A 27,086-nucleotide genomic window follows, 5' to 3' on the forward strand; every position below is an offset into this window, starting at 1 on the left:
TCTGCTTTTAGTTGTATTGAAGATTAAAAGATAACACCCAACAATAGAGCACTCCTCTAGATTCCAGCTATCCCTAGTCAATGGGCAGTTTAAGTTTTAAGGTTTGGGAATCCGAGATTACATTACCAAAAATTGGTGGTCAAGAACTTGTGATTTTTAGGTTGTTTATTAAGAAGCAACAGATTAGATATGGTGCATAAGCTAGACAGGAAACACAAAAGCCCCTTAACTTTTGAGTGCAGTTTACTAATCCGAGGAACAAATGGACAGAGTGCAGTGTGTTGATCTCTGCAGCTTGTGGTGGTAGCCATATACTCAGTAGCTGAAGTGTTAGGAAGTCTTTCTTGATCTTCAATCTGAAGAAGAGCTGCGTGATGAGGACTGCCCGTTGTTCTGAAGCACTCAATTATATACTTTCTTATTGGCTGTGAGTTTTGCATATTGTTGATCACTTGTTTGAATAGCTCTGACCAGTGACCGGAGGGCAGACATCCAAGATGTTGGGGTGGGAATGGTTACCATTCCCCTTGTCCATCATTTTAACTTGAGGTCATATTTCAGTTTACCTTATGCTGGGAGCCATTTGTTGGCCTTTACTAGACTCTTGGAAAGATAGGACTTGTACCTCTTAACAGCGTATAAACGTCACCACAGAAGCCTGAATCAGGAGACCTCAACTTTTCTAGGGACTGTTTTTTTCATAATAGAGAAACAACTTTCCTGCTAACTCAAAAGCAAATTACTGCAGATGTTGGAATCTGAAATCAAGTGAAAATGCTGGAAAATCTCAGCAGGTCTGGCAGCATCTGTAAGGAGAGAAAAGAGCTGACATTTCAAGTCCAGGCTTTGACAAAGGGTTGTTTGGACTCAATGTCAGCTCTTTTCTCTCCTTTGCAGATGCTGCCAGACCTGCTGAGATTGTCCAGCATTTTTTCTTTTGGTTTCCTGATCGCTTGTCTTGTGCTCTGCTAACTCTTAAGAAAAGTTCAATTTCTTACTACAGAAATCGTGTGTATTACTGTCAATAACTAGGTGACAATCAGATAAGACTTCCTCAAAAAGATGTGTATCACATGCTTGAATCTGAGCCTAGCTGGAGAAGATGGGACACATTTCTGACCAAATGCATAGTCACGGTGATTTACTTTAAGGAAGATCTTTCATAAAGAAGGTGGAGGGCATTCCAGAACAAAGGACTAGATAACTGGAGGCACCATGGTAGGACAAAGATGAGGCACAGTTTGGTGACGGGAATTGTAGCAGGTTGCAGAGACATGGAGGTATTTAAACAAAATGAAAAAATTTAAATAAGGTATTGTAGGACTGACAGCCATTGTTGGTTAGCAGAGATAATGAGTAAGCGGGCCAGTGTCTGGGCAGCAGAATTTTGAAAGAGCTGAAGTGTATGGAGATGGGAAGATATGAAGCATTTTGGGACAGCAGTGGAATTAATTGAGTCTGAATAATATCATGACACAGAGGGGCTTCACTGGTAGATGATGGGGGAAACCTAGATCTCTTCCCCTAAAGGCTGTGGCTACAAAGTTGAAATTTAAGATCAACATCAATAGAGTTTTGTATGCTGGGAATATCAAAGGATAATGAGCAATAGTAATCATAACTGAGTTATAAATCAGCCATGATCTAATTGAATGGCAGAATGGGTTTGAGGGGCTGAATGGCCTACTCCTGTTTCTCTAATGAAATTTTTTCCAAGCTTGGTCACAGCATTGTGAGCAGCCTGTGTACTACGTGAGGCAGATGTATAATGATCCCACTGGGTTCTGCTCAACAATTATTCTTCAATCAACACTCAGATTAACCTGTCGTTCACCTCACTGCTGTCTACAGGTCTCTGTTATATACAGATTGACTGCTGAGTCTGCCCCATACAAGTAACTGTACCTTAGCAGTAGTTACTTGGTTGTAAAATGCTTAGGGGATGTGAGGGGAAATGAAAGACAAAAATTATTTGCCCTTCTCACTTCTTCAATTTTACCCCCATTATATTTCACTATAATCGATGTTAGAACAGTAGTTCACTTTTTAAAAAAATTGGAGTCAATTACACACAACGAGCCAAAAACCAGCAGTTTCTACAACACACTATTTATATCCCAGATTAATGATCAATATTTATACTAAACTAATGTACATAGCAGCAACTTATAGTCATATAGTGGTATAGAACTTGAGTATTGCTGAAAAAGAGACATGTTGAAGCTTCAACATTTTTTCAGCAATAAGAGTAACTTCACACTTTATTTTTTATTTCATTGAATAATATCAATCTTTGCTTGAATGATTTCTCTTTCCTTTGAATGTGGTTGAGAGAGATCCTGTGGATTATAGCATTTTATTTTAAATATACACTACCACAGTTTAAAGTATTTCGTATAAAATAACAAATCTTTAAATAATATTCTCAAGTTGAAGAATTTTGGTGGACATGAATTTTATTATTCATTATGCAGTATATTGACCTTTAACAGAGACCATGTTTATACTGTACAAAATTACTTTATACTACATAGTATACTTTGACAGTGTTTTCACCATTATTCTCATTCCATAGCAATTTTTTGGCATATCAATCTTGAGTCAGGGTAACTAGTAGCATAAGGCTCTTCACAAACTCTAGTATAATAAATACACCTTTCACATTGCTCCAGATTCTAATAACTTTTGGCAGAAGATCCGTACGGGTGAAACTTTGGATTTGCTGCTAATAAACCTGGTCCTCACATTGTAATTGAGATTCTCCAAATACTGAGTAGTAAGAATGCTAATATTTCATCACTTGTGAAAAAAAAACTTAAGGGCTCTCCGAATCGATTCAAAGTTTCTCCTTTCGTCATTAAAAGACAATTTAAATGTTCATAAAGAAAGGGCAGTATATGTTCAGAAAGTGCTGTGCACTCAATGAATGCCAATCTTTAATGGAATCATAGTTTTTTATTCAGAAATCTACAAAGACCACATTGGCATCCATAAACTTGATGTAATATCCTGGAAAGGGGTGTTGCATTGAAAATCCATGAATAAATATTCCAGACTAAGTATACTGTTGCACCATCACTATCTTACAAGCAAATTGCCTTAAAAGCGTGATTTATACCCGAAGCTTCTGGTATTTTTGCTTTTGACAGGCTGATTTTCTCCCATTTTATTATTGTCCTTTCAAACAAAGTTGAGCTGAATTGGTTAGATTTACTGGAAATTGTCTTTTCATATTTTTGTGCTTGTAAAAGATAGATAGAAATGGGAAATATTTTACCTGACTGCACTCCAGTATCACAGGTTCAAGTCAATGACAGACTGATCCGCAAAATAGCATCTCATCCATAACTGATGACAATCTGGCATATTGAGTGGGACAGGTTCATCAGCCAATGAAGGAAAGGGGAGCTTTAAAGCAGTGGGATCAGGAAATTCAGAATCAGTAGCAAAAGCTGGAAAATCAGGAAACCATCGTCTCTTGCTCCTGGGAAGAGAAGGTTAATGTATGTGTCATCAGTACATCAACACAAACCAGTAATCCAGTCTAGAAAATCAACCAGATACGTTTGTGTTACTTGCACTTCTGTCTGGTCAGACAGGCTGCTGCAAATGATGTACGTTGCAACTACAAGACATATACAGCATGGGATAAGTGCAAAATGGAGTTGCCCATGCACCTCAAGTTCCAAAACCTGCTGTACAAGTATCTCTCCAACACCATTAAAGAGATAGTAATAAATTCTGGACAATTTTGTGCTCCTAAACAGAGCCCCAAGCAGAAATTGGTTCTTTTCATTTCTGATCCATTTCCAGAAGTGGTTATCTTGTTATTTATTGCCCTAATTTTGCAATACTTCTCTCCTTTTGAAAGTGACTTCTAATGTTTCTACTAGTGCTGATAATGGTGCTAAATAGTACCAGAATATAGTTTACAGAAGTGAGCAATCAAAATGTGCTGAGCACTGAACACATTTTTCCTGGCATCCTCCAGCACGATAGTGCTGTGGTTATTAAAGGTTTATTCAATAGTTGATGAAGTTCAAACTTCCACTTCCCTTCCCATCCTCCATGCCCCAACCCCCCACATTCCCACCGCTTACTGGTTTCCTTCTTTAATTGAAATATCTTAGAGATAAAACACAAGCTAAACTTTTGAAAGGTACACAAACAGACACAACTCTGTACTAATCACTGAGCAGATTTGCATTAGTGTGCAACTACTGAAACAAACAGTTTAAGAGCATATAAAAGTGCAGTACATATATACAGTTACTAAATTCTACAAAATGTAATTTGCCCTGGACTCAGCACCTTACCGACACTTTGCTAATTAAAATCAATCATAAGTCTTACTTTCAACTTCCACTTTACAAGCAATCAAAAAAAAAATCCTTTAGAATTGTGCTGAAAGTCTAATCTCAAAGCAGAGTACTTGGCAAGCTGTTGCCATGCCATCTCAAGCAGGTTGTCTTGGAATGCTTGTACAAGTGGCTCGACTGACTGAATCTTTTCCCGCATTTTAAACATGCGTAGGGCTTTTCTCCTGTGTGAACACGGATGTGTTTCTTGCAATCCGTTAATGTTAAAAAGGTCTTGCAGCAAATTTTACAGGCATACTTACGAGCACCTTCCACCACCAAAACATTGTGTTCCGACATGGCTTTCTTACACTTTGAAAGTACATCTGCAGATGCCCGTGTCAACTGGGGAGGGCCTGTCTGCAAAGAATGATTATTTTCAAAAGCAGAAGTACTGTTCAACATACGGATCTGGGAATTAGAACCATTGTCCTGGGAACCAGAGCCTCCATCTCCAACTGAGGTTACGATGGGCATTTTTGGGGCAATGCGACGATAACCTGGGAAAGTACTGGCTCCTCCTCGGGATGAAATGATAGATTGTCTGGATAGTGCGTGCAATCCAGAACTAGGCCTAGGAAAATCTAACCTGAATGGCTCTGCTGCAGATTTGTACCCAGTGGACTGGCCACAGGACAGGCCCAGCAAGTCATGCATAGGTCGCATGAAATGAGTTTCAGGACTATCATTAAATGGATTCTCCATTCGAGCTGCCACAATTGCAGGGTTGGTACCAGCGGAAACCCCGCTCACTGGGCTCATTAAATAAGTAGCTTCACTTTCTATTCTGCCATCACTTGTGGTGTTTGGAATGTTATCATCAGCGTTCTGGATCCCACTGTAGCTGTTTGTCCGGTTCTTATTTAAAAAAGTGGAAATGTGAAAGGGAGCTTTCGAGTCGGTGTTTGCAGATTCTAGTATATGTATGTCCGTGACCCTGTCGGTACTAGACTGAGGATCGGAGAAACTCCGGTCACTGCTCTCGGGGCTCAACTCCAGCTTTTCAGCACCAGGCATTCCACCTTCCACCTCCACCGACTCACTACCTTCTGCCTGTGAGGCAACATCACTTGTCTCATCCTGAGGATCGGGTGAGCTCAATGGTTCAGCTTTGACAACAATTCGGACCTGCTCCTCACTTCCATTCACGTGAAGTTCTGTGGTCTCAGAGTGAAAATCCGATTTCTCATTAGCAGAATCTTGACTAAAAGCAGTTTCAATGTGAGTGGCTTGAGAAGCCATGGATGTTTGTGAATGGCCCACTCCACTGTTATCAGACTGACTGGGTACCTGATTATCCTCTGGTGTGCTAAAGGCTTGTTCAAATATGATAGCACTGTCCACGTTGTTTTCAACAGTCCCATCAGCTTTAGAGCCATCTCCCAGCTTCAGGGAGTCTGGGGTAAAGAGTTCCTCACATGTATGCACCACGGCTGGCCCATTATCCGACGCTTCCTCGGTGATGATAGACTCGTCCACGGAAGGTCTCATCCTTTTCTTCGATCTTTCGTCAGGAATGGCTTTCCTTTTCTGTAGTCGCTGGACAGGAAACGCAGTTGACTGATCCTCCAAGTGATGGCGGAGTGATGAGTTTACGTTGACTTGCTCATCCATTGCCTGACTGGAGCTGAGAGCAGAACTTACTAAGCTCAAACCCAGCTGCTGAAGTAGGAAGGACCTCTGCATACGAGCATTTTGCTCCTGAAGCCTTTCACTTGTAGGGGACATGGGTACAGTCCTGGTTGTTAAGTAATGCTTGCAAGCCTTCACAACGGAATTCAGGTGGAGGTGGGAAGCCGCCAGCAGCACATCCATAACATTACTCTCTCCCAGCATAAGCGTGGACGTGTACATCATTTCAACAAGGGCTGCAAATGCCTCGGCTGTAACTACTTCACTGTCCAGCTGAACCATGTTCAATGACTGATCACTCTCTGGGACAGTAAAGAGAGCACGGAAGTGGGTGCTGCATGCTGCAAGCACAGAGCGATGAGCTTTGAAATGACGGCTCCCAACAACAATCACACAGTCACAGAGCTGCCCATGAAGCCGCTGATAGTTCAGCTGCTGGAAGACTTGTTCAAAGTGGCCTGGAAAATCCATGACCCTGTTAAAACAGAAAGAAAGTCAGTGATTGAACAAGTCTCATCACAATCATTCTATTTGCAGTCAGTGAATAATAATGAGGAATGTGTTAAAACAATGGAATGGCCTTAGACTCAGCTGTTCCTTTTACAAAGATAAATGTCATTATATAGCAAGTGCTTAATGATTTCATTAATGCACAGTTTCAAAATGAATGATTCTACTTATTGACAGCAGCTACTGCTTGCAATAAAGACTGTCAGCGCTTTCTGTTGTTAGATCATGTTACAATACTTATTATTAGCCCAGATGACACAGAAATGAAGGAATTCAGATTCTCCCTTTCAGAGGAATGCAGGATTGCCATCAACAGAGGAAAGTACTTATCCATTTCAGCACTAGTAAGACGTTTTTATAAAACTGAATTTTGAAAAGCTGTATCTTGACATGGGCACTTTCAGATGTTCATTGCCTCAGTTACACTGTACAAAGCACTACCGTATCGGGAGCATTTCTGACAGTATTTTAAATAGATATTCTCCCTAATGCAGAGAGGAAAAATAAGAGTTCTGCTCCTCTGCACATTTCTGTCAGTATTAAAAAGAGATTAATTTTTATTTGTCTGTGATAAATTTAAAAGCAATACAGCGGGCCACATGTGCATTTTATACCTGACAAAACAGCTGAGCACTAACAGCAGCAAACTGAAACCACGATCTTCCATGTGGCCAAACTGTCAACGTCTCCAAAAATCTGCTGAATTACACAATACATCTGACCATCTCATCGGACAAGACAGCACGGACACCAAGCATGCACAACTAGGCTGTTAGTCAGGGACAGTTTTCTGAGGATTCCAGATTGCTTTTAGAGACAACTGCAATCAGTTAAATCAAAATATTCATTTTAAAACTTTTTTTAACAAAATAACCAGAGCTGAAGAAATGGCTTAAAAACTGCACTGAAAATTAAATACTGCAGGAGCAATATATACTAATAATTGTATGAAGCATACAACTTCTGAATTATCAGGAACAATTTGGATTATAGAATCTTACACAATACGAATTTCAACCCAGCGTGCCACTCATTAGTTCCACTCCCATATTCTTTTCCCCATAGCCTTGCATTTACTTTCCCTTTACGTATATCTTTTAAAAATTACTTTTGAATCTGTTTCCATTCTCTTTTCAGGTCATGCATTCCAGATCGTGTTGCATAAAAAAATTTCCGTCTTCTCACTGGTTCTTTAGTCAATTTTATCAAATCTGACCTCTGGTAATTGACCTGACTGCTAGTGGAAATAATTTCTCCTCATCTACTCTATCAAGAACTTTGTAATATATGAGCACCTCTATTCATATACACACATTCCCCCAGCCAAATTGGACACAGTGCTCCAGCTTAAATCTAATCAGTGATTTATAAAAATTTAGCTTACTTTTGACACTATTGGCTCTATCTCGAAAGTCAAGGATACTCTATGCTTTTCTAACGGCATCAACAACTTGTCCTGTCATCTTCGAAGATCTGTGTGCACGAACCACTAAGTTCTCTCTGTTCCTGCGCCCTCTTTAAAATCATATGGTGAAGATTAGAAATATTCACATTCACTGGGGCCATTAATGCAAATTTAAAATCCTTATATATTGCATACTATAAATATACAGTATGTCAGTGTTGTAACCAAAAGTACATCAACCGCAATTTTTTAAAAATTCAATTAAGCTCTCACAGGAGGTGACAGATCTTAATGTCCTTTTCAAAATTTTGAGTTTCAACCACGACTCTAATTCAGCTGCTTTGATTCTTGATGCTCAGAATGAAACACGGATTTTCCCTTCATGCAGTTAACAATGCTCACTGGAAAGTCACATCAGTTCACCTGTTAAAAGAAAATTTTAAAGAACAACCTACATTGCGGCAAATCCACACATTATTTGATTTTGTACTTACAATGGCCATTGGCAGTGATCAGAAGAATCTACTTAAAGTTCTTCTGTTATAGCCGTCTTTTATACAGATCTAATCATATACGGATCTAGTCATACAAGTATATTCAATTCTGTATAGATCTAATCACATTCCTCAATACAATGGATTTCCTACCTTGTTTACCCAATAGGCCCTTACCAGAATACAATGTTACACCCAAAATCACTTATGTGATTTTAGCTTTCTTCCTAGAGCATTTCATTATTTGTATGCCTTCATTTTGTTTTTATTTGACTCATGCTATCCTTCCTAACCCCTGTCAAGTCATGCTAACCCATATTTTCTGCGTTAACCCTTTATCTGTATTCTACTTTCTCACACCTCAGCAAAGGCAAGCGTGTGTTTGGCAATCAATTCTACCAGTTATTACTGCCCACATCAAGTCTCATATTAAAGTGTTGGAGGGGTGCAAAGCCAACTAAACTATAACACTAGTACATGTTGGGAAAAGAGAAAGAATGAAAACCAGAGAGGAAATAAATGGTTCTATTACTGATGCTAATTAGATTGATGTAACATGTTCACGTGATGGCTGGTAAAGTAGCATCTGTAGTTGTAACTACAATATTTACTTGTCTTGTATTTGACCCTGAGGTGAGAGTTAATGAATACAGATCCCTGTCATAATTCCACATCCATAACAGCGTGACTCCACTACTCCTTCAGTTTATCTGTTGTTGAAACCCTCATCCCAACATCAACCAGAAACATTAACTCTGCTTCTTTGTCCTGTACGCCCCCAAGCTGCTGGACATTGTCAGCATTGTTTTGATTTTAGATTTCCAGCATCTGGAGAATTTTGCCTTTGTATTCCATTCAAGATACTTTTAAAGGCATCTATTTTTAACATGGTTATCCACTGTAACAGCAAAATATCTTGATTATTTATCACGCATTCTAATAAGATCTTCTTTTCAATTTACAACACTAACTGGATCACAAATTCACCCATCTAGGATTCCTACTATATCATCATACAAACCTATTCTGAGGCAGTACTGATTCGCCCTCAATCTGGAGGACAGGTAGATCCAAATGAAATTATGTGCAACCACAGAAATGGGAGCTTCCATGGCAATAGAAAAATTCATCCAAGTCTCCAGAACCTTCTTTCTCACAGATCTATTCTATAATGCAGCTTTTGAAATTTAAGCTGATGTAGGGATTTGGGTGGTATAGTTCACTCACTCAGTGAGAGTGAATTATTACTCCCGCATTTTAAGAGCCATAAACATGGAGTACTTGGCTTTTTGGAATGATCCCTAAATTCTCAAGACATTTTTACGCCAGTCTTTTAAATCAGATTCCAAAAGTCCAGTGCTCATGAACGAACTCCATGAATGTTGGTTTTATCTAAAGTTGTAAGAATATTACCAGTCTAAGATTTAGCAGCATCATCAGACCCCCAGAGAACAACTTAAAAAAACCAAGATAGATGCACCTTCTAAAATCAATTCTAAAATGCTGTGGATGTTTGGTTTCCAATTGTTAAGTGACAATTTACATTTTATTTCATCTCTCAACTTGAAGTGCATCAGTTTGCCATCCAGTACTGGGGTTCTTTACCCCGACAGGAAATGCTACCCCTCCCTTCCAGTACATACATTACATTATCCACACACTACAAGAGCTGTTAAATCATAACACTGACAGAATAGGAAACTTCAGTGTTCGAATTACAAAGAAAACACACAATCCTTCATCAAGCTGTCAGTGGTCCCACCAAAACACAGAAGAAAGGTCTCATGATCCCATATTCTCTAATTTCCTGAGACAATTTTCCCAGTTGCATGATTCCCTCCAAGTCCAAATTACTGAAAACTTGGAGAAGTTTGAACGACAACATTGCTTTATATTTTATAAAAAGATTTTGTATTTGACAAATACATTAAAAATGATATTGGGTGTCACTGCCTTATTTTTGATGATATACTGTGTTCATCAAAATAATCGATTTGTGTGGGGAACTAAAACACTTCCTTATTTCGTGAACTCAGCAGCAGCATCAAGTACTTCCACATCAAGTATAACAGGAGTGACATGCAGTGTGAAATTCCTCATATTCTCTGTCCCAACAATCTGTAATCCCAAACTGAAAACAACACTGCATTATTGAGATAAATGTTATCTCTCGTGCTTAGCTGACTGCCTAACATCAAGTTAGTAGCCAATTAGCGCATGCCTCCTAGCTGAGCAAAGGGAATCAATGGCACAGAATATGTTCTGGATAGGGAAATATTAATGTCTCATCAACAGTTGCTTGGCCATACAATCCCTGTGAGATGATACTGTGCCTTTAAGAAATGTATTTTAGTCACGTTTCTTGTGCAGGATCTGCTCTATGCACTCGGAGCAGTTTTGGGTGGATCTAGCAGTACTGTATTGTTACTGCAGCAGCATAGTTGATCTTAATTACTACCATGTTTGTTTTAATATGAACTAATACAGGGCTCTGCTATTTTGTGTTTTCTCATGGGATATTGCAGAGTAAGTCTTGACTCGCTTGATTGACAGATAAGTTCATATGACAGGGTGGGGATAGGCTTTCACAGAGAACTCAAGGCAGTCTGCTTTTTGGGGTCTTTAGAGAGAGGTCGCTTTCCCTGTATCTCTTGCTCTGTCTGAAGTGGAGTCTGGAATCTGCCAAGAAATAAGTGCCTTTCTCTGATACTCAGTCTGGAGGTGGAGCTCTCTCTGGAAGTTGCTGTTTTTATCGTTTCTAGGAAGTCTAGTTTTTCCTACTAGTTCCCACTCGTAGGAAAAACTAGAACCTGAGGGCACAACCTCAGGCTGAAGGGACGAACCTTTAAAACAGAGATGAGGAGGAATTTCTTCAGCCAGAGAGTGGTGAATCTGTGGAACTCTTTGCAGCAGAAGGCTATGGAGGCCAGATCACTGAGTGTCTCTAAGACAGAGATAGATAGGTTCTTGATTGATAAGGGGATCAGGGGTTATGGGGAAAAGGCAGGAGAATGAGGATGAAAAAAATATCAGCCATGATTGAATGGTGGAGCGGACTTGATGGGCCGAGTGGCCCTATGTCTTATGGGAATTAGAAGATAGGTGTCTGTCTGGATCACTCTCAAAGTGTTAAAAGGGCAGAAATCTTGGACCCATGTAAGCATCTTTGGTTTATGTGCGAACTGGGTCTAAAGAACGGATCTATATCTATGGGGGATACTGCTAAATTGGAACAACAGAGGAAACTAGCTGTTCAGAATTAAATTTTGACATGTTTAAATATTTTAATTGGTAAACGTTATGCTAATTCTTTTTGTTATATTCTAACTGTGTTCTTAAATAAAGTTTGTTTTGATAAAAGTTTCTTTGGGTCACTTGAATCATACCTGGTGTGAAACACCTTATGTTCACCCTAATGCTAAAATCAAATGTAAAAGTTAGGGTCTAGACTAACTTCATAAAATACCTTGGAGTTTCTGATCTTATCCTTAACACCTGACAGGGCCTATATCAGATGGTGATGTATGAGGAATTAACACTTAATCTCATCAACCTGACTGTTGCAAACACATGCACACAACAGCATCCATGGTCAAGATTTTGTCCTTATGAGGTCTGTGGAGACAAAATATTACCATAAGGATATCTCCACTATGAAGTGTGACATTACATGGACAAACCAAGGATATATTACTCATCAAAACCCTTTATGATAATGAAGGCTTCCATTAGGTCGGTCCTCAACCACTTCAACTCCAGTGGGAAATTAAGAACTTTGCAAATTTCTCCTCCAAACTGTCACCCTTCATTCTAGTTAATCCATGCTATGATTTTACAGTGACAACAGTAATAATAATCAGTCAGGAGCTATCAATTTTCAGATCATATATTTTTATTGTTGAACTTAGACAGATCTTCCCCTTGGCAGAACTGGATTTAATAAAACAGATATAGAATCCTCGCTGGAGGGCATTACAGTGAGGGTTAAAATCAAGAAAAGAAAATTCGACCTTTGTCTTAGGTTTTTTGTAAAACGTTCTGCAGGGCTATAAATAAGGGAATCCCACAGAACCTGTCACATTTTCTTTTGCACAAGCTAAATCTAATGCGGCAAGGGTTCATTCCTTTAATAGAAAGCACCTACTGGCAGCATCACAGCCTTGTGTGGCTCTGACAATCAGCTTCTGCTGTTTGTATTCAAATAGTATCTTTTCAACAGTGAATTATGGGGAATAACGATCCAAAAAAATATTCAAAATATATCAAACACCTTGGCCTGGTCTTTCTTTTCTTCGAAAACATTCAGAATTCATTGGAAAATAGGGTCAGTCAGAATGGAAAGGCCCTGATCTGAACACACAGTAGGTGATTGACAATAAAATCAGCCAAGCGATTACAAACATCTGTGAGAACCTGGCACTGTTTGCTGAAATCTCACTATGTTATAGCTACAGCAAATGGTCTATTAATATAGCTGCATTACCCCTACCCCTCAATTCAAAGAGTTAAGAGGCACAGAAGAAACTTCTAACACAGGCAGATGCAATCTCTGCACCATGTCAATAAAATCACAATGTTGAAAAGATGTTTCCACAAAAAGTACATGGTGTGTCCTCTACTGCTTCACTTCTAGGCCACAATGAAGAATACTCCGGACATCATTTGTGCAATGACGCCTGTGGAGTATTTTAAATCCATTAGTTTTGTTAGTGGTAAAGGAGATGGAAAGTGTCTATGCTATTCTTATCCACCTGTATACACTGGTTTATTGGCCTTGTTCTGATTATATGAGTGATCAAAGAATGTTTTCCAAAGACTTTTGGTGTTTAATGGAAGAGTTAAATATCAGTTTCTTGCAACCCCACAACAATCTCAAGATAGGGTAAACTCAGAGGGTTAGTTTATTCACCCACACTCAAATGCGAGAAGAGTGTCACAACATAGCCTCCTTTCCATTCACACAATAGAGGGGGTAGAGAGAGATAAATTTACACGGAAAAGACCGCAGAATAAAGAATTATGGTCTCATGCAAGTCCAGAATCCTTCACTGAGGACGATAGGCTTAAAATTGATGTTGGATAATTCACTTTTCCAGAAGAGATTACTTCCAAAATGAGATAGGAATTCAAATTAGTAGAAACAGTCCTTTTTCTGAACTGCTGCTTGCTAAATGACAGCCTGAGTTTTGTAGCTCCACAAGGCAATATTACAGGTTCTGTCCTGAGGGGGGTGGGGGGGGGGGGGGGTCCATGTCACATCACTCCCAACTCTCCACTTTGGCTTTGACAAAGTGGCATATTCCTTTGTCTGGATTCTTTGTCCTAGCCGACTCAAGTGGCCTAACTTGGCTCATGAAATGTAGATGGCCTTTGAATTTAGCTTCTGCAGTCCACAGAGTCGTTAGCATCTCTTCAAAGATAACAGAGGCGTAAATTTTTTCAATATAGCCAGAATAGCTCCTATTGTTCAAAGGTCACAGCCAGGCATGTTCTCAGTCATTTTTAAAAGGTCACTGTCCGTTTTTTTTAAATTTTAGGATTCAGTCACGATGATGTAGTGTGAAATCTGTTACATGACAAATAGTGAACATTCCCTTGTATATTCCTGCATCTAATTGGAAAATTCTAGAAGCATCTGGTTTACAGATCACCATTTCCATGCGAATGGCCAACTGTTCCACAGGGAAATTAATTAATTCTACTGACCATTTGTAAAGAACTCAACTTTCTCTTTCAACCATTTGATTGGCAAGATTTATCATTCTGAAAGCACTTTGATGCAAATACACAGATCAATGTGGATTTACTGGATTTTGCCCAAGGCTAATCTCGAAACAAGAGAAACTAAAAAGCTTTGTTGGGTTTTGCATTTTCTGACCAAAATACTGATGCCTATAGTATTATCCAACTAAATGGACTGTTGGTGTTAACTGAGCAAATACAAACTAAACACTACAGGTGACTTATGTTAGAATACACACTGCTCTCTGTATAATTTCACATTTCCAGATTGACACCTGCAAGACCAGAAAAACAATGAATTCACAAACATACAATTTGAAGTTCCCGTAATGATACAAAGTTAAAAGTATATTGTGACTGTAGATGGAAATATACTGAGGGTTGTACCTCAATGTAGAAATTCTCCGAGCTACCTTCAATCTTCCAATTCTGCTCATTTTCAGCATTCAAGTCTCATATCTGACAAAGTTATATATGCTCTCCTTTTCAGAATGCAAAACAGAAAACTAGGGATGGCACAGTCACACAGTGGTGAGCACTGCTGCTTCACAGTGCCAGGGACCCAGGTTCAATTCCCAGCTTGGGTCATTGTCTGTATGAAGTCTGCACGTTCTCCCTGTGTCTGCGTGGGTTTCCTCCGGGTGCTCCAGTTTCCTCCCACATTCTGAAAGACGTGATTAGGTGCATTGACCCGAAAAGGCACCGGACTGTGGCGACTAGGGGAATTTCACAGTAACTTCACTGCAGCGTTAATGTAAGCCTTACTTGTGACTAATAAATAAGCTTTACTTTTACTTTACTTTAGTAATTTCTTTCCCCCCGCAGTTCATGTCAGGAATCTGCTCTGGTATCCTGTAACTAATAATCAAGCGTTCTCCCCAAGTGTGTGAAGATTTTGTTTGAAGATTCCAAACGTTTGCCTGGATGGTATAGCCACACACTCCAGTAGTCTCCAAATAGTCGATCGTGATTGACAGGTTGATCCTGGAGTCTCGAAAAGTCAACTGTCATTGACTGCAAAACCGTTGCCGAAAATGCACAGGACTCGGGCTTCTGGTGATGACGAGCGAATCAGCTCATTGGCTGTTAACCACAGATGCCAAATCATGGACTAAGCAGGGTCAAGACAAAATGAAGAGCGAGGAGCCAGGGACCTCTAAGAGGGCAAAAGCCTATCATCTCCATCAGGAATGGGAAAATGAATTTATTTTCAAGAATGTGAAAGGCAAGACCATTTGTCTCATTTTCAAAAGAGTGCAGCACTGAGTAAAAGAGGCAATTTGGAACGGCATCACAAGACAATGCATGCAAAATTTCAAGAAAATTTCCCTTTAAACAGCGCCATTCAGATGAAGAAAGTTGGGGAGTTAATGGGAATGTTGCAAGCTCAACAGTCGCTCTTTTCAAAACCTGTGGCTAAAGGCTAGGTTAGCAAAAAGGTATCTTTTAACATTAGCCATCTGCTGGCAAAACATACATGTTCACTGATGGCAAAGTTATTAAGGAGGCTTATGATGGTTGCTGCCGACATCTTGTTCAAAGACTTTAAAAACAAAGATTAAATTATGACAGCCATCAAGAGCACGCTACTTGATGCTTTAACAGTAGCCAGAAGGGTGGAATTGTTGTCTGAGGATGTGTCTCAGGAAACGCACCAAGATTTATCAGACTGTGAATGTTTCTCACTGCAGTGTGATGAGTCAGTAGACTTGACAGATGCAGCCCAACTGATTCGTTCGCAAGGTATTCAAAGATACAACAACAAAGGAGGACTTCTGCACTCTTTTGTCACTCAAAGAGAGGACAAGGGGTGAGGTTGTCCGCAATTAATTTAAAAGTATATGGCGCAGAAAAACATTCTGAGCAAGAAACTAGTTTCAATCATAACTGATGGTGCACCATCAATGCTGCATGTCAATCAAGGCTTTGTTATATTTTGCAGAAATGATCCTGAATTTCCCTCCTTTCTCAATTACCACTGTTATCCACCAACAAGCACTAGTGAGCAAGATTATTGACTTTTCTCATGTAATGACAGTTGTTGTCAAGATCACCAACTCAATTTTTGCCAGAGTTCTGCAACATTGTTTGTTCAAATGGTTACCCAATGAGTTTGATGCCACCTATGGTGAGCTAATCCTTCAGATGCGAGGTGGAGCCCTCCAGAGATTTTTAGATCTGCTCCTTGAAATTGTCACCTTTCTTCAATGAAGAAATAAGGTGTACAGTGAGCTGTCAGATAATTAATGCGCGTTTGGTAGATTTGGCATTTCTTACGGACATAAGCGCAAAATTGAATAAACTGAACTGTGAACTGCAGGGGAGGGACAGAGACAGTCACACATGATCGGTACAGTGAATGTGTTCAAGTTGAAACTGGGCCTGTGGTCCTCCCAGTTAAAGAACAAAATTACTGAGCACTTCCCAAATCTGGAGAAAATCCAACGACAGGTCAAAGAGAAAAGGTTGCACCCAAACAAATTTTGTGACCACCTGAACAAATTGGAAAAGGAACTGAAGACGATTTCAGGAGTTAGACAAGATGGAACAAATCATTATGTTTATCTCAAATCCTTTTCTTCAAGTGGACATTGGAGAACTGACAGCAAAATTTCAGCAGGTGTTCGAACAAAGCAGTGGACTTGATGTGGAAGCAATCACCATGCAAAATAGCAGAGCTGAAAGCTAGATCAAAAGACAAAGACTTTGGGGACTTGTAAACAGAAAAGACCCTCTTCTGACATCGTGTGTATTCAAGGTGAAGCCTATTTTGGTTCCACATACCTCTGTGAGGTGGCTTTTTCCCAGATGAAAATCATCAAGTCTAAGTCTCGCACTCATCTCACAGATGCCCGTCTGATGGACTGTATAAGACTGGCCATCTCAAACTGTGACCCAGACTTCACAGCACTCAGTGAGGCACACTCAAAATAGGTGAGTGTCATGCATAAGGACATTTTGGAGGTTTTAGTAAAGTTGAATTTTTAAAGAGTAGATCTCGAGCTGCATTTTGATGCCGAAAGTGACCTTGTGCTTAAAAGGTTTGGAGATCACTACCCCACGGCTAAGGCTCTAATTCAGAGCATAATGGGAAGAATGGCCAAACTGGTAATCCAACTTCAAGACATGCCTCACAGGAATACAGAAGTAAACAGTTTTGACCACAGAGTTGCAAAGTCAGGCTGATAATAGAATAACTAACAAAAGAAATCATTGCAAGACTACATTACGTCTCACAACTAACAAGAGATCATAACAAGACAAGATTATGTCTTAACAAAAGTCGGATTCCGATTGCCACATCTGCGATCAATGGTCAACTGCTTGCGGCCGAGTCAAGCTATGTTTCGGGACTCACTGATCGTCAGCGATAACTGCAGACAAACCTTTGCAAAGAAGACCCCCAAGCTACAAACAGGAGAACGACCCTTACATCGAAGTGGCCTGGCCAGCTACCTCAGAACAGGTAATACCAGTTTGTCTTGGGTGATTTAGTCATATGTGTGATCACATAGATTGTTAAGTGTACCTTTAATACTACAATTCTACAGCACATGATTATATTAGTTGTCCATATTTTTGAGATTCTGCTTAGACAGTATCCATGAATGTAGTAAGAAAATTGGATTGTGACTGAATTTCACTTGTGTCTCTGGCTCTATGTCTGACTACACTTGTTGGCCACGAGAGGACCAATCCGCTTCTGAGATAAGCCTTATCATGAGTTACTCCACTGAGGTTGGGCAATAACTAGGTCACAATTCAGGTAGGCCCCATAATATTCACGCATGTTTCCATACACAGGATCATGAACTGAATCACAACAGTGTGCATGGAGTGAATGGGATACAGCATGGGATACCTCCTGGCTAATAATTTATCCTAAAGACTAATTAATCACTGGATCAAAATCCTGGAACCCACCCCATCCCACCCCAATAGCACTGTGGCTGTAGCTACACCACATGGACTGCAGTGGTTCAGGATAGACTTATCCACATCGTGGTTCAGGATGGCAGCTCACCACCACCTTTTTGAAGGAAATTGGGAATGGGCAATAAATGCTGGTCTAGTGAGAAACAACCACATCCCACGAAAGAATACATTTTAAAAATAAGCCTTACATCTTGGTTGGAAGAATAAGGCAGCCATATACAGCTTGGATAATAAAAATCATCTGATGGCCCACGGGCTGATCCAAATTGTGAGACACTAATGAGCAATGCCAGGGCCGAGAACATAAGAGAGAACAGACCAGAGCCCTCCTCCCCCCCACCACTCACATAACATCCCACAACCAGAAAGGTTCCCATGTGAACATCAGGAGTCATCATAAGTGCAAGCAAGAACAATGCAGTTCTAGAAGCAAGATTTATGTTCCTGTTGATAGTTTGATGAATATAAATGCAAGATAAGTATTGTTTCTCAGAAGATCATTGTGACAATTTTATAACACAAATTAGAATGTTTAAAATAATTATACTCTCTTGTAGTCTTCATGTTTATAACATGAAAATATCTATAGTTTATGGCATGAATAATTTAGGTGTATTTAATTACAAAAATAGCAGAAAATCAGTGGAAAATTTCTAGCTTCCATAAGTTCCCATTAACTGTGATGAGCTTGTTTGTGCTGGCAAGTGAAAGCAGGAGGGGTAGGATCAGTAGGCAGACAAAAGACATCTCAGCCCACCCAATCGGTCTGCAGACAGAAAACTTAAGATTTAGAGACATAAAGATTTAGAGTCAGGTGGATTGGCCATGCTAAATTCTCCCTCAGTTTACCCGAACAGGTGCCGGAGTGTGGCGACTAGGGGATTTTCACAGTAACTTCATTGCAGTGTGAATGTAAGCCTGCTTGTGACTAGTAAATAAACTTCAACTTTATCCAAGAGGAAGGAAAGAATAGTGCTCTTTGCTATTGACACAATTAGAGTACTGTGACCCAGCAAGCAGCTTAGACACAGATGAGGTGTTGAAGGGCAGCACGGTAGCACAGTGGTTAGCACTTATGCCTCACAGCGCCAGGGACCCAGGTTTGATTCCCGGCTTGGGTCATTGTGTGTGTGAAGTTTGCACATTCTCCCCGTTTCTACCTGGGTTTCCTCCCACAGTCTGAAAGATGTGCTGGTTAGGTGCATTGACCTGAACAGGCGTCGGACTGTGGTGACTAGGGGAATTTCACATTAACTTCATTGCAGTGTTAATGTAAGCCTTACTTGTGAATAATAAATAAACTTTAAACTTTAGATGCAGTACCAAGAAAGAGAGGGAGTCAGCCAATTTCAGGAAACAGCTCAGCAAGAGACGAAGTGTTAAGGCAAACCAGTTCCTGCAAAAGATCATAATCTTGACTGAATCAAAGACCATTTCCAAGTCCTGGTCACTTAAGCTGTACATTGTGGTAATCACTTGTCTAGATTTAACCAATAGGTTTATAGTTGTTGGCTGGGAAACAGAGTTTAGGTATGGGGCAAACAGATACTTTTGGGTTTTCCGTCTTTGAGGGACTAAGTGCTTACTGTTAATATGTCGCAGTATATTGTTCTTTGTAGTGCTTTATTATCTTCCTTCTACTTAATAAACACTTGCATTTGTTTGTTTAAAGAAAGAGAGGTGCGAGTTCTATTTCTGCAAACATTTTTTGCCAATATCCAAAAATAAATACACCATATGAAACCAGTATTTCAGGCTGGAACACTGTCGCACATAACAGGGGCTGTTTCTCTAGAAAAGAGAATGCTGATGGATAACCTGATAGCGGTCTGTAAGATAATGAAAGGGTTTGATAGGGTAAAAATGAAGATGATGATGCACATAACATCGGCAGGGTTTCGTAACAGTTGCAATGAACTTAGACCATACAAGGAGGACTGGGCAGTTTTAGTATTCATTATTATAAAATGAACATAGAGACACTGGAGGTGGTGCAATAAAAGCCACAAAAATTATACTAGAACAGAGAGGTTATACTTATCAGGAAAGGCGGAGCAAACAGGGGCTGTTTCTCTAGAAAAGAGAATGCTGATGGATAACCTGATAGCGGTCTGTAAGATTATGAAAGGGTTTGATAGGGTAAAAATGAAGATGATGTTTCTGCTTATTTTGGTGCATTTAAGGGAAGTTAGTACAGGTATATGAGGGGAAAAGAGACTGGAAGGATAAACTGATTGGCTTGAATGAAAAGGGGTGCAAGATGGCTGTAGAAGTGCATAAGCGCCGATATAGAGCAGTTGAGCCTCTATCTAATGGTAGGAAGGGCTCATTTTACAGCATAATAATCCACACTCATCAGATCTACGCATGAGAGGACAGAGAAGTCTTTATCACTAATTGGTAGAACCTACATTTCTCCTCACCCAGTTCTGATTTTCTGTTAATAATTCAAAAATCCTCAAGAATTAGTCGATGTACTTTAAAGTTTGGAATGAGGATAAATGTAGTGGAATTAATGTGCAGTCACCAATTGGATTAACCAGAATTCCACTCACCAACCTCGCATTTAATTTCCCTTGGCAGTCAATGGTATATTGGTTCTTTCTCTATCCCTTAGCTTGTGCAGAGCTTCCTCATTTTTTCGACCACTTCCGTGCAATAACTTGCAACTATTTTCTTCCCCTTGTGCTGGCACTGAACCACATCATGCCGGTGCTGCTTTTTTTCAGCAGTTCTAATTGGTACATCTGATTTTTATCTTTTTTACCTCATTGCCGGATGAGTGAATTCGAGATTTTGTTCTTCATTTTTGAGTTTCTAATCTTCCATATCCATAGATCCCCTACAGTGCAGAAGGAGGCCATTCGGCCCATTGACTCTGCACTGACCCTCCAAAAGAGCACTCTAACCTAGGCCCACTGTCCCGTCCTACCACCCCACCCCCCATCACCCCGCACATTGGACATGGCTAATCACCCTAACCTACACATCATGGAACACTAAGGGGCAATTGAGCATGGCTAATCCACCTAACCTGTACATCTTTGGACTGTCGGAGGAAACCGAAGCACCCGAAGAAAACCCATGAAGACATGGGGAGAACGTGCAAACTCCACACAGTTACCCAAGGCTTGGGCCTTTGGTGCTGTCAGGCAACAGTACTTACGACTGCACCCCCGTGTCACCTTTAAATAAAATTGCTGTAGGTTGTTCTCCCCCTTGCAGGAAGGGGAAGGGGTGGGGGGTGAGGTGGCTGACCGGTGGTGATTATAGTTGAGGATCACCAGACCTCAGGCGATTGGCAAGGTTGAGAAGGTGGGACTTCATGAATAACCTTCATATTCATACTGCTTGTTTCTGGTAATTTAATCTTAAAACATGAGCAACCTGTTTGGTCTACACATGAGAATTATTCCATTTTAGTGACCATCAAGCATCTTTGGCACCCAAAGTTTGGAGGAAGCATTGAGGGTGACAATGGCACATAATGTATTCTGTGTGGGGGAGCTCTGACGAAGGATCATCCAGACTCGGCATGATGGCACAGTAGTTAGCACTGCTGCCTCACAGCGCCATAAGTTTGATTCCCAGCTTGGGTCACTGTCTATGCGGAGTCTGCACGTTCTCCCCATGTCTGTCTGCGTTTCCTCCGGGTGCTCCAGTTTCCTCCCACAATCTGAAAGACACACTGGTCAGGTGGATTGGCCATGCTAAATTCTCCCTCAGCATATCCAAACAGGTGCCGGAGTGTGGCGACTAGGGGACTTTCACAGTAACTTCATTGCAGTGTTAATGTAAATCTACTTGTGACTAAATAAACTTTAACTTTGGACTCGAAGCGTTTGCTCTATTCTCTCTCCACAGATGCTGTCAGACCTGTTGAGATTCTCTAACATTTTCTGTTTTTGTTTCAGATTCAAGCATCTGCAGTACATAGAACAGTACAGCACAGAACAGGTCCTTCGGCCCACGATGTTGTGCCGAGCTTTATCTGAAACCAAGATCAAGCTATCCCACTCCCTATCATCCTGGTGTGCTCCATGTGCCTATCCAATAACCACTTAAATGTTCCTAAAGTGTCTGACTCCACTATCACTGCAGGCAGTCCATTCCACACCCCAACCACTCTCTGCGTAAAGAACCTACTTCTGATATCCTTCCTATATCTCCCACCATGAACCCTATAGTTGTGCCCCCTTGTAATAGCTCCATCCACCCGAGGAAATAGTCTTTGAACGTTCACTCTATCTATCCCCTTCATCATTTTATAAACCTCTATTAAGTCTCCCCTCAGCCTCCTCCGCTCCAGAGAGAACAGCCCTAGCTCCCTCAACCTTTCCTCATAAGACCTACCCTCCAAACCAGGCAGCATCCTGGTAAATCTCCTCTGCACTCTTTCCAGCGCTTCCACATCCTTCTTATAGTGAGGTGACCAGAACTGCACACAATATTCCAAATGTGGTCTCACCAAGGTCCTGTACAGTTGCAGCATAACCCCACGGCTCTTAAACTCCAACCCCCTGTTAATAAAAGCTAACACACAATAGGCCTTCTTCACAGCTCCATCCACTTGAGTGGCAACCTTTAGAGATCTGTGGATATAGACCCCAAGATCTCTCTGTTCCTCCAGTCTTCAGAACCCTACCTTTGACCCTGTAATCCACATTTAAATTAGTCCTACCAAAATGAATCACCTCACATTTATCTGGGTTAAACTCCATTTGCCATTTTTTAGCCCAGCTTTGCATCCTATCTATGTTTCTTTGCAGCCTACAACAGCCCTCCACCTCACCCACTACTCCACCAATCTTGGTGTCATCAGCAAATTTACTGATCCACCCTTCAGCCCCCTCCTCTAAATCATTAATAAAAATCACAAAGAGCAGAGGACCAAGCACTGATCCCTGTGGCACTCCGCTAGCAACCTGTCTCCAGTCCGAAAATTTTCCATCCACCACCACCCTCTGTCTTCGATCAGATAAGGTGTGGAGATGCCGGCGTTGGACTGGGGTAAACACAATAAGAAGTTTAACAACACCAGGTTAAAGTCCAACAGGTTTATTTGGTAGCAAAAGCCATACAAGCTTTCGGAGCTCCGAGCCCCTTCTTCAGGTGAGTGGGAATTCTGTAAGAATTCCTTGGAGCTCCGAAAGCTTGTGTGGCTTTTGCTACCAAATAAACCTGTTGGACTTTAACCTGGTGTTGTTAAACTTCTTACTTCGATCAGATAGCCAGTTACCTATCCAATCGGCCAACTTGCCCTCTATCCCACACCTCCTCACTTTCATCATAAGCCGACCATGGGGGACCTTATCAAACGCCTTACTAAAATCCATGTATATGACATCAACTGCCCTACCTTCATCAACACACTTAGTTACCTCCTCAAAAAATTCTATCAAATTTGTGAGGCACGACTTGCCCTTCACGAATCTGTGCTGACTATCCCGGATTAATCCGCATCTTTCTAAATGGTCGTAAATCCCATCCCTAAGGACCTTTTCCATCAATTTACCAACCACCGAAGTAAGACTAACCGGTCTATAATTACCAGGGTCATTTCTATTCCCTTTCTTAAACAGAGGAACAACATTCGCCACTCTCCAGTCCTCTGGCACCATCCCCGTGGACAGTGAGGACCCAAAGATCAAAGCCAAAGGCTCAGCAATCTCATCCCTTGCCTCCCAAAGAATCCTAGGATATATTTCATCAGGCCCAGGGGACTTATCGACCTTCAGTTTATTCAAAACTGCCAGTACATCCTCCCTCCGAACATCTATTTCCTCCAGCCTATTAGCCTGTAACACCTTCTCTTCCTCAAAAACATGGCCCCTCTCCTTGGTGAACACTGAAGAAAAGTATTCATTCATCACCTCGCCTATCTCTACTGACTCCATACACAAGTTCCCACTACTGTCCTTGACCGGCCCTAACCTCACCCTGGTCATTCTTTTATTCCTCACATAAGAGTAAAAAGCCTTGGGGTTTTCCTTGATCCGACCCGCCAGGACTTCTCATGTCCCCTCCTAGCTCTCCTAAGCCCCTTTTTCAGCTCATTCCTTGCTAACTTGTAACCCTCAATCGAGCCATCTGAACCTTGTTTCCTCATCCCTACATAAGCTTCCCTCTTCCTTTTCACAAGACATTCCACCTCTTTCGTGAACCATGGTTCCCTCACTCGGCCATTTCCTCCCTGCCTGACAGGGACATACCTATCAAGGACATCCAGTATTTGTTCCTTGAAAAATTTCCACTTTTCATTAGTGCCTTTCCCTGACAGTTTCTGTTCCCATCTTATGCCCCCTAATTCTTGCCTAATCGCATCATAATTACCTCTCCCCCAATTGTCAACCTTGCCCTGCCGTTCGGCCCTATCCCTCTCCATTGCAATAACAAAAGACACCAAATTGTGGTCACTATCTCCAAAGTGCTCTCCCACAACCAAATCTAACACTTGGCCCGGTTCATTTCCCAGTACCAAATCCAATGTGGCCTCACCTCTTGTCGGCCTATCCACATATTGTGTCAGGAAACCCTCCTGCACACACTGCACAAAAACTGCCCCATCCGAACTATTTGACCTTTTACTTTTGCGATAAGCCAATTCTTTTCCCTCCCAGTCTCCTCAGTTACATTAATTTTTGTTTATTCATGAGTGGGACATGGGCGTCACTGGCTGGCCAGCATTTATTGCCTATCCCTAGTTGCCCTTAAGGTGGTGGTGGTGAGCTGCCTTCTTGAATCGCTGCAGGCCACGTGCTGTGGATTGACCCACAATGGCGTTAAGGAGGGAATTCCAGGATCTTGACCCAGCGACTGTGAAGGAACGGCGATATATTTCCAAATCAAGATGGTGAGTGGCCTGGAGGGGAACTTGCAGGTGGTGGTGTTCCCGTGTACCTGTTGCCCATGTCCTTCTAGATGGAAATTGTCATGGGTTAGGAAGGTGCTAAGGATCATTGGTTAATTGCTGCAGTGCATCTTGTAAATAGTATACAATACTATTACTGAGCGTCGGTGGTGGAGGGAATGGATGTGATGCCTATCAAGCGGGCGGCTTTGTCCTGGATGGTGTCAAGCTTCTTTTAGAGCTGTACCCATCCAGTCAAGTGGGAGTATTCCATCACACTCCTAACTTATGCCTTATAGATGGTGGATAGGCTTTGGGGAGTCAGGAGGTGAGTTACTCGCCGCAGTATTCCTAGCCTCTGACCTGCTCTTGTAGCTACTGTGTTTATATGGCGAGTCCAGTTGAGTTTCTGGCCAATGGTAACCTCAAGGATGTTGACAATGGGGGATTCAGTGATGGTAACCCCATTGAATGTCAGTGGGCGGTGGTTAGAGTGTCCCTCATTGGTAATGGTCATAGCCTGGCATTTGTGTGGGGTGAATGTTACTTCTGATTAAATAGTGAGTTCATTCTTGAAGAAACTTTAAAAATAATAAACTGGAGCAGTGTCAGAAAGAGAACAGTTCAGTTAACAGTGTGTCACCACCTTGAGAGAAAGAGAATACAGAAGGTTGCTCTGTGAAACAGTTAGATTGCAAAACCTTTTGAAGTTGCTCTCCTGGCTCTAGCAGTATCAATCTCGATTACTGACGGTTTAAAACCTCAAAACGTATTTTCAAAAAGATTGCTCATTTATTAATCGTGCATATATTTTGCATCATGTGGCGAATATGGTGGTCTGATCACCTCAGTTATGACGAGCATTAATATTCTACTGGACAACAGCATTCTAGACAGACAGAATATGATTTGCAGCTTTCCTTATCTGCTTGATAAACAGATCAATCACTCTGGCCTGCTTTTTCATAAAGTAAGATTTTATTTCCATATTAAGCATATTAAAACTCCTGATCAATGGACACCTGCCAAATAGAAACTTACAAAATAATCATCCATTTCTATAAAGAATCCACAACTTGATTTCAAGGCTGTTGAAATTGCAAAATAGTGTGAACATATTCACTGAGCCACAAATATAAAAACAATAACAGAAACTTCCTCCAGAAAGCAATTAATATTAAGCAGTTTAAATCCGACATCAAAATGTGATGTCTCTAGAGGTTCACATAGCCGTGCATACAGGCTAGAAATAAGGAAGAGATTGTGGTGACAGAAACACAGCCATGATTTCCACTTTAAAAATCCTACAATTTAATTCAGAGAACACGGATACCTTAGATCTTGTAACATAATCCATTATGGAGGAAATCACTTCACTTCCTTAGATTGGGAACAACCTGAATTTATTAGCACATAAGAAATAGGTGCAGGAGTAGGTCATTTGGCTCCTCATGTCTGTGCCATCAGTCAATAAGATCATGGTTAATCTGACTGTGGCCTCAGCTTCACTTTCTTGCTTGTTCCTCATGCCCCTCAACTCCCCTATAATTCACAAATCTGTCCATCTGAGCCTCGAATATATTCAACTTCTAAAGCTATCTGGGGCAAAGACTTACAAATACTCATGACCCTCAGAAGAAATTCCTCCCCATCTCCACCTTAAATGGGTGATACCTTGTTCTGAAATTATAGCTCTCATTCTAGATATTCGAAAGGGAAACACCCTCTCAGCATCTACCCTGTCAAGCCCCCTCAGAATCTTATATATTTCAATCAGATCATCTCTCACTCTTCTAAACTCCAATGAGTATAGGCCCAAGCTGCTTAAACTTTCCTCATAAAACAACCCTTTCATCCCAGGAATCAAACCTGAACGGTTCCCAATGCAAGTATAACCCTCCTAATAGATAAAGAGACAGAAACTGTATTCGTACTCTAGATCTGGTCTCATTCGCATCTTGTACAGTTGCAGCAAGACTTCCTACTTTGCCAAGTCCAGGTTTCAATACTGTTTTTAATAGCGGTTTCGTAAACATACCCTGAGCATGTATAATGATCAAAGACCACAAGATCTCAAACAAGCTGTTCCTGTTCAAATATAATAGTACCAAAGGATCTGTGTTTATTATCCAAGGGTGAGACAAGTGTATGCAAAAGAA

At 40.9% G+C, this 27,086-nt stretch overlaps 1 protein-coding gene across 3 annotated transcripts in view; it reads right to left on the reverse strand.

Annotated features, from left to right (window-relative positions):
* Window positions 1–2,376: 2,376 nt before the first annotated feature.
* The window catches only part of zbtb5 (zinc finger and BTB domain containing 5), a 51,555-nt gene continuing 26,845 nt past the window's right edge, over window positions 2,377–27,086 (reverse strand). For 2 of the 3 annotated variants that reach the window (XM_078206065.1, XM_078206064.1), the window contains exon 2: window positions 2,377–6,465. In XM_078206065.1, coding sequence (XP_078062191.1) covers window positions 4,419–6,461 — 2,043 coding nt within the window. In that variant the 5' untranslated portion in view covers window positions 6,462–6,465 and the 3' untranslated portion in view covers window positions 2,377–4,418. Of the gene's footprint in view, window positions 6,466–8,178; window positions 8,310–27,086 lie in introns of those variants that run through there. The other variant, XM_078206066.1, reaches the window with a different exon arrangement.

Source organism: Mustelus asterias, unplaced genomic scaffold (genome assembly GCF_964213995.1).
Source record: "Mustelus asterias unplaced genomic scaffold, sMusAst1.hap1.1 HAP1_SCAFFOLD_1233, whole genome shotgun sequence".
Lineage (NCBI taxonomy): Eukaryota > Metazoa > Chordata > Chondrichthyes > Carcharhiniformes > Triakidae > Mustelus > Mustelus asterias.